General features: G+C 30.4%; 1 protein-coding gene across 2 annotated transcripts in view; it reads right to left on the bottom strand.

The window, feature by feature from the left end:
• The window catches only part of LOC101505957 (DNA-directed RNA polymerase 2, chloroplastic/mitochondrial), a 14697-nt gene extending 11139 nt beyond the window's left edge, over nt 1-3558 (bottom strand). The window contains exons 1-5 of one of the 2 annotated variants that reach the window (XM_004491901.4): nt 3065-3558; nt 2070-2956; nt 1234-1449; nt 1010-1143; nt 851-917 (exon numbers count right to left, since the gene is read on the bottom strand). In XM_004491901.4, the coding sequence (XP_004491958.1) occupies nt 851-917; nt 1010-1143; nt 1234-1449; nt 2070-2956; nt 3065-3290 (1530 nt within the window). In that variant the 5' untranslated portion in view covers nt 3291-3558. Of the gene's footprint in view, nt 1-850; nt 918-1009; nt 1144-1233; nt 1450-2069 lie in introns of both variants that reach the window. The other variant, XM_004491900.4, reaches the window with a different exon arrangement.
• Between the last annotated feature and the right edge of the window lie 5724 nt (nt 3559-9282).

Below are 9282 nucleotides of genomic sequence, written 5' to 3'. Positions count from 1 at the left end.
ATATATATATATATATATATATATATATATAATATTATGCATTTAAACATGTGTCATATTTTTTCATAATATTATCTATACCTCTATACCTATATATAAAGGGAATACAAAGTTCAGTGTGACTTTTCCTATCCAATTTTGACCTATATAAAAACTATTTTATTTACAATTCAATCCTTCTTTGTTTAATTAAATTGTCAAATGTGTCAAATATATTTACTCTATATATAAAGATACTAAATTTTGGTGTAATATTTCTTCTTCCATACCCTTCATTTGAACTATTTTTTACAACTTTATCCTTCCATACTAACAACTTATTTTTTTAAATAATTGGATAAAATTTTACAACTTCTATTATTTTTATCAATAAGTAAAAGAGAAAATTCGAGCATGTTAGTGTTTGTCTTGACACTACTCTATTTCTATTATACAAGGTATTGAAGTAAATTCGAGCATATTAGTGTTTGTCTTGACGCTACTCTATGATGCTAAATCTAGATTGTCACCTATTTTATATACCAACTTTTATTTTTATCATACTCTTTTCTATTCTCTCTTCACCCATATTCCCAGTCCCTCTTCACCTTCTAGATCCTATGATTCTTCTGGTCCAGCATTGCCATTATTACATAAAATTTAATTAAATACAATAAAATACCAGTTACAAATAATGATGCTAGAAATGCTTAGGATATATACCCATAATGGAACTCTCCTTTCTAAACTAAAATGCTCAATAACCTGACAAATAACAATACTAGAAATGCTGCTTGAGATACTCTAATGATGAACAATTCAATTTGAATTTCAACTAAAAGAACAAAAGGTGGCAATAGAAAATACTTACAGTTCGTTCAAGCCCTTTAAGAATTAGAGGGTCGCACTCAATAACACCATATTTTTTCCCTGTTTTCCTGTTTAAATAATAATAATAATCAGACCAACAGTAAAAATATACTGCTGATAAAAATAATTCTAATTATGAGAGGCAAAGATCAAAGCCCACTTTGCATCGTGCGTCACTGTCCTAAATGAATGCACAAATGCAGGACGGATATCAGGTACACCATCCTGTGACTCATCTGATGGTGGTTGTATGTACGCTGTTTGCACCAAAAGTTCAACCAAACGGCTTCCTACCTGTGCAGTGGAGAAGAGGATACCATCTTATTAAGAAACAAATAAATAGCAGAACCAACATTGTGAGGTTGTAGAAGAGGCTACACAGACCTTTGTCTTCATAACAGATCCCCATGGTTTTGTATCATCATGGCCCTTCACTATTCCTCTCACTGCAGCAAGCTTTTGCTTTTTCATCAAGTCAATGACTTTTTTCCGCAGTTTTTCCTCTTCATTGATGTCTGCAGTGGACTCAACTGTTTGATTTTTCTTGCCTTTACCCCGCTTTTTCTTATTACGTTTTTCCAGAAACTTGTGTATTCTAACCTGCAGGATTACAATAAGCAGTGTATAAAGGTTACACTCATAGCAAGAGAGCGGATTAGGATACTATAAAATAAATTGAACATATCCTAGACTTAGAAGAAGGAACTTTGTGTTGTTAGAAAAGCCATATCTTCAAGCTCATCAAGACTTATAACTATTGTTCTGCATACACACTGTTACATGTCGGTGTATAAAAGTTCTTTGCAGGGAGGGAGGAAATACGTGTCAACCTTATCTCCATCGCCATTTCATGATTCCCACCCCGTCTCCAATAAAATAAAGTCGCAGTTACCTATCAGATAAAGAATTACCAATCCTGCCTCCAAAAAGCATTGTATAATATGATATTGAAAATTTAAAATAGAAAGCAGAATGAAAGACATAATTTTGTTCAACATTATAGGTCACTAAGTAGATTTCTGTTTTCTCAAGATAACAAATTCCCTTCTCCCTCAAAACCTCTTAAACGTCCTCCTCACACCCATGGATGTTCTAAGGGTGTTTCTAGGTCTAAAGAGAATGAAACTGAATAATGTAAACTATTTCAATCAACATATTTGTGCTATTAATAACAAAACAAACACAAAGACAACACTGGAAATGCAATTTCACACTCTCACCTCTTGCTCAATAGCATCACCTATGCTGCATACGCTCTGCACAACCCTACAAGAGCCGGCAGAGCCTTTCTCAGTTCCCGTCATCAACAACCCCATCATCTTATGCATAGTTATGACAGCCATCTTCTCAGACGGCAACTGAACAAAGTAAGGCGCATAAACCGTCCTCTTATTCCCTGTCCTGTACACCTCCTGCTCCTTCTCAATTGCATCCTTTAGAGGCTCAAACCAACCAAGAAACAATGATTTCATGTAAGGCAAATTAGGTGCCAACTTTTGTTCACACATATCCATCAAAAGCTCCTTATACTCCTTTGCAGCTTCTTCCCAAACTTCAGTCTCAGTCTTCACCTGTCTTTTCCTCAACTCCTTGTATTTCCCCTCTGCCATACCATTCCTCAAATTCACCCCATTTTTCAACTTACATTCAGCAATTTGTCGCTTCTCTTCTTTCTCCATCCCAACCAACAACTCTTGAACTTCCTGGCCTAATGTAGGGTCTTCTTCCGCATCATTCGAAGAAACAGCCTTGTTTTTGCACCTAATATCAGCAACCCGTTTCTTCTCTTCTCTCTTCATCTCATCCAACAACTTTTGACTTTCATCTACGGATGCAGGGTCTTCCTCCGCTTTGGTCTTATTTTTCAACCTAAATTCTGCAACCTTTCTCATCTCTTCTCTCTTCATCTCATCCAACAACTCTTGAATCTTATCAACCGGAGCAAGTTCTTCCTCTGCATCCGTCGAAGAAACCGCCTCAGCAACACTAGAATACCCTTTAGCATCGAATCGAAAACTCGAATTCTTCGAAACACGACAACCCCCATCAAAATTACCATCTTCCTCTGCGTCCCTCGAAGAAACCGCTTCAGCAACACTAGAATAACCTTTAGCATCAAATAAAAACGGAGAATTATTAGAACAACAACAACCACCAAAATTCTCCACTAACTGAAACCTCGACTTCTGAACATGCCCAGTTCGATTCTGCTTACCAAGGTGACATAAAATATCTGTATTAACCGTAAAAATCAAATTTTGAGAAGGCGGACTAATACGAGAACGAAACAACCCTTTACAAGCTTGTTTTGAAACGTTCCGCCACATGTTCGACGAAATGCCCAAACGAGTTGGTTTAGAAAAACGGTAATTTTTAAACAATGTAAGAGAACCTAATCTCCTGTTGAATGAATCAACGGTGGCTGTAGTAGTGGAGAACATTAAATTGTGCGGAATAATAACCAAAGAGGAAAATGGACAGAAAGAAAAGGAGAAGAAGGAAAAAGAAGAGGATGAAGAAACACAAAATTCATAGATAAGAAAAATGGAATTTTGAATTATTAAATAGTGATTTCGCCGCCTTGTGAAGAAGAAAGAGTGGGTTGGGTTTTTGGCAAGATTGAGGGGAGAACAGTTATTGGTCAGCAGTTACGGCTCAAAAACCCTTCTTCATTTCTCTCATGGGGTTTTACGATGATGATAATAATCGTAAAGACGGTTTTAACCCTCTTTCTACCCAAATATTTTTTCTCATTAAATATATAGTAAGAATGTTATTTTATTTTTCTTTTGGTAATTAAAGGAATATTTATTATCAAACGAAACGAGGCAAATTAACATTCATCCAAAATAATTCTCAAAAGGAATATTATTAGCTTTACAAAAGACATGGCAAGTAAAAATACTTCTATCTAGGGTTGAAGTATAATGGATTTGGGCCACTGACTAGATTATTTATGCATGAAATTTAAAATAAAGAGGTGTATTAGAAAAAACACAAGTTATACATTGAAAATATATAAGAGTAAACTATACTATTCATTTTACGAATCAATTTTATAAAAATAAATTAGAATAACGTAAAAATTGAATATTATTTAATTTTATTGAAACCGGCTTATCTTCTATTATTTCAAATGATAATAATTTGGAACATTTTGCATGGGCTTTAAACTAGTTTCAAATAATAAGACACCTATTTTCTAACTTCTTTTTCTTCCCATGTGTCATTCTTCAAGCATCCCTCTTTTGTTTGGAACCTGAAAATGGAAACATGTTAATATCACAAACACTTAGGAGATCATATATTTTACATTTGAAACGCATTATAAATTTTTCTTAAACCAGTTGAATATAATTGTCAATTGTCAATAACTATATTAAAATCATGTCATAATATATAACATTTATCCTTTCATCAAAATAAAGATAAGTGGCGACGGTTTAAAAGAATAAAAATTGTTCTAAGATTATTTGAGACTAATTTCAAGTATTCTATTTGTTATGTGTCACTCTATTAGTGATGTTCTTCTCTCGTTCGTTTGTTTATAAATATTTTGATTTGATTTAATATAGTAGTTTTTCACTATGACAAGTCTCATATACTGATAATTGATTCAATTAAATTATTCACAAATATGAAATAAGTAATGTTGCTATTAATAACAATCAATATTAAAACCAATAATAAAATTATTTTTTATTTGCTATGAATTCAACGAAGGTCTGTTAAAAAAAAGTTAAGTGGACGGGTACCGACAAATCTGTATGTGGTTGGTCTCTTAGAAGAACAACAGATTACCTTGTGCTTGTGAATTAGCATAATATAAATTGACGGGTGAACCAATTCCTCTAAATTCAGTGCATATTCAATGGAGAAAATTAAGCATGGAGTGTGAAATCACCCAAGATACAGAAGATGGATTAGAGTTGTACATGTCTAATGAGATGGATGCAATGTGGAAGTGCTTTCGATCACTTGATGTTATAGGGAGAAAAAAAGTGTCAATGAGTAAAGTGCGTGAACTTCTTTTCCAACTACAAGTTAAAAACTAAAAGATGTGCGAAGAAGAATACGTGTAAGAAGCTGAAGGGATATGATGTATATCAAGACTCTTCTTACTTTGAGCTTATTAATGCAACATATTGTGAACATCCTAGTTCCCAACCATCTCAATCATCAAAGAAGAGAGTGTCACATTCATCAAAGACGCAACCCTCTTAATTCTCCATGAAGCAATCCTCTCAATACTTAATACATTTGTTCTTGAGACAATTTTCCGATGTTTATTCAACCATACATTGATGACATAATCAATAGTTGGTGGAAATGGTGGCTATCGGGTTATTGCATCATTGCTTGGATATAGTGAAAAGTGTTGGTCTTTGCTCTGCCATAGTTTGAACTAGGAGATTGCTTCTCGTATAAGTCCGTATGATATATTGTTCTCCTAACACATTAAAGAAGTCATAGGTTTTTTAAAGATAACAACTTTGGGTATTCAACCCTTAGATAAAATAGATGTCTATACTTGATATATGTTACGTGATAGCGATAATATACAATATTATTGTCACGTTTGGTCACACATTTTCTATGACTTTCTTTCCTATGAGGGATTGACATTCAAGATCGACAACAAATGGTCGTATTATATGTATTGATTTTGTCGACTCAAGTCATTGGGTTAATGTAAAATGATATTATTTTCTTAAGTAATACTTTTTTTTTAAATAAAAAATTATTTATGGTTTCAACCGATTTTGCAATTAAAGATGAAAGATGGATTTCTGATGTCAGACATCGCACCAGGTTGTAAAAAATTTTGAACTAATGAGGCAACTTCTGAGGCAATAGCATACACAAGAAGTCTACAACAATGAATGTATTTATTTGGCTATATGGTGTAAGACCCATTATCATTTGTCTATAATATGATAATTTGACTCATACACTTTAATAAAACAGAGGTAACTAATAATGAATAATAAATTCGAATCACCATCATAACTGAAAACTATATTCATAAATATAGTTTACAACTTGTTTAGTAGATTCATAAAATATTACATCTTGAAAATAAACTACATTGACTGATTACATCATAAAACAAAATATCAAATTCTAATTCCACGAGTTTGGAACTGATCTTCTGATGTTAAATTCATGTCTCATGTTCCTCCAGCTGTTAAATAAAAATAATAATTGGGGTGAGATAAAAATATCTCAATGAGCTCTGAAAAAAATAAAGGGGAAAACAATTTCAAAGAGTTTCTTTCATAAAAGTGTATAAAACATGAAAATAATTATACATCTCAAGATAAAACTCTCAATTTTAAAGTTTTATAAAAGTTTTACTTATAAAAATATTATATTATTATTATTATTATTATTATTATTATTATTATTATTATTATTATTATTATTATTATTATTATTATTATTATTATTATTATTATTATTATTATTATTATTATTATTATTATTATTATTATTATTATTATTATTATTATTATTATTATTATTATTATTATTATTATTATTATTATTATTATTATTATTATTATTATTATTATTATTATTATTATTATTATTATTATTATTATTATTATTATTATTATTATTATTATTATTATTATTATTATTATTATTATTATTATTATTATTATTATTATTATTATTATTATTATTATTATTATTATATATGTATATATAAAATAGGTTAAATACCACCTATAGTCCCTTAACTTAATTTCAGTTAACAATTTAGTCCTTTATCTTTTTTTTCTCCGTTTTGGTCCTTTATGTTTTTAAATAATTTCAGGGTTACCCTTTAAGTGAGGTTCTATTAAGAAAACGTTAAAAGATCCCTCCCCCGTTTTCTGTTCATTTAGGTTTTCTCTCTCATTTCTCTTTATGTACTCTCTCATTTCTCTTTATGTTGTTTGGTTTCTATTATCATCTCCCTTCTCCAAATTCCCAAATTCATGAACCCTAACTTTCCTATCTGTCTCCACTCTCCTAAATTCACGATCCATTTGCAATTTCTCTTCATTCTTGAATCCAGGACATAATTCATTGTTGTTCATGCTTGCTTCAGAATTCATTCATAACACAGTAATTCATTCATAATTCATTCATAATTCATTGTTGAATCCTGGACAAAATTCATTCATAACTCATAATACATTCACAACTCAAAATTCATCCATTCATAAGTCATAACTCATAACTCAAAATGCATTATTGCTTCAGGTGGTACAAAAGACAACAAATGACATGCAATTACCAAAACAGAATGACAAATACATAATAAACATAATGTTGACTTGTTCCTAATAAACAGAATGACAAATACATAAACAAAATAATATATCAAAGAGTTCTTAATATCAAAAAGTGACAAATGAGAAATGAAGATAAATTGCAAATGAATCATAAATTTAGGAGAGTGAAGACAGATGGAAAAGTTATGGTTTATGAATTTGAGAATTTGGAGAAGGAAGATGACAACAGAAACCAAACAACATAAAGAGAAATGAGAGAGAAAACCTAAATGAAGAGAAAACGGATGAGGGATTTTTTAACGTTTTCTTTACAGAACCTCACTTAAAGGGTAACCTTGAAATTATTTTAAAACATAAAGGACCAAAACGGGAAAAAAAAAAAGAAGATAAATGACTAAATCGTTAACTGAAATTAAGTTAAGGGAATATAGGTGGTATTTACCCTATAAAATGTATATATATATATATTATTCTGAAAAACATATGCATGACCTTAAATATTTTCATTTGGAATAAGAAAAAGTCGCCCAATATCATAATGTGGGTCACCAAGATAATTGAGTCCTGATTGGTAAAGGTGGTCTGACCAAACCCCAATCAGCGTCCTGATTGTTCTCTTTTACCTGTTATTCCATGCATGGAATAACCTAAATGTCCCACCATGAATAAGGCCATGCATGATCTGATTAATGATATTGTACAAAACTTGAGATGTTTTGTATAAAATGCCTTTATTATGTCATATATAAAATGTATCATTCATCCACAACAATTATAAATAACTTAGGCGATATATTGAACTTATAATAATTTAATTCTAAGTCCTTAATTCAAAACAGAAATCATAGTCAAAAAAATAGTAACAACATTGGAGTCATGAAAATAGTAACAACATCAAAGTCACGAAAATGGTAAAAACATAAAAGTTATGAAATTAATAACAACATAAAAGTCATAAAATTAATAACAACCTAAAAGTCACAAAGAATCATTTGGATGCAGTTTTAAAACACCTATACGCAAATATTTCATTTCATCACACTTTAATTCTCTTAACCCGTAATATCCCAAAACAGTTTATTTCAAGAATTTCAGCGCCCAAAACCCTAGTACTAGAAAAAATTAATGTAATATAACACAATTTCACATACTCATCAGAGGCAACAACAGTCACAAGCAGAAATTGTGCTCGACAAACATATACTCACCTTAAATTTAGTTATGCACATCTAATTAAATTGTTCCTAACATATAATTCATTCACAAACATCACAATCATAACCAGCGTACACGTTCTAAATTACTGAAATTTTCAATGAAATCCATATGGGCTAGATTTCCATTAGTTGTTTTCTTTCATTCCTCTTTTTCCCAAACAACTTCAGAAAATTAAATCCCTAATCATAAAAAAAAAAAACCTTTAATCAAAAGAACTCACCGTTTGTGATAAGGGAGAAGATGATGTTCAGATTAAATTAGGTTTTTAGCTCCCATTTTTTTTTAACTGTAACTTTGACTCAAGTTCTTCAGTTTTGGGTCCCTGCTTCATTGATTGAGTCTGATTACGATAAATTTAGACATGCAAGGTTTAAAAATGGTTTTAAAGATCTTTAACAAGCTTTTGAGTTTAAATGAATTGAAAAATTAAGGAAAATGAAAGGTTTGAAGATTGGGAGGACGAATGAATTTGCTCAAAGAAGAAGAAGGGAACGTGTTGTTTTTTAGAAGAAAAAAAAAAACTTACGAGAAGTGATATTTAAGGTTGTATAGTGGAAGTTATAATTAAACAAATTTTAAAATAATTATTTTATTTTTAAATTAACAGTTTTAATAATTAACTTCTAGACTTAACAAAATAGATAGGTTGTTACATATGGCACTTGTTACACCAGATCAACCTAAAGAACTCATCGTAGATGCCATATATGAAGATTGATTTTACATGGACCACAATACTTTAAAAATTATATAAAATCACCATTTTAGTTACTACTTTTCGCTATATTTCATCTTGTATTTTGTTTAGTTGTTAACTTATGTTGTTCATTACAAATAACATTTAAAATAAAAATAAAGTACTAATATAAAGTAATGAAATAACAATATAATAATATTAGAAACTACAAAACAATGTTCATCACAAATA

The sequence above is a fragment of the Cicer arietinum genome, chromosome 3, assembly GCF_000331145.2.
Source record: "Cicer arietinum cultivar CDC Frontier isolate Library 1 chromosome 3, Cicar.CDCFrontier_v2.0, whole genome shotgun sequence".
NCBI classification, from domain to species: domain Eukaryota; kingdom Viridiplantae; phylum Streptophyta; class Magnoliopsida; order Fabales; family Fabaceae; genus Cicer; species Cicer arietinum.
The sequence above is the reverse complement of the archived record's forward strand: the minus strand, read 5'-3'. Positions and strand labels throughout refer to the sequence as shown.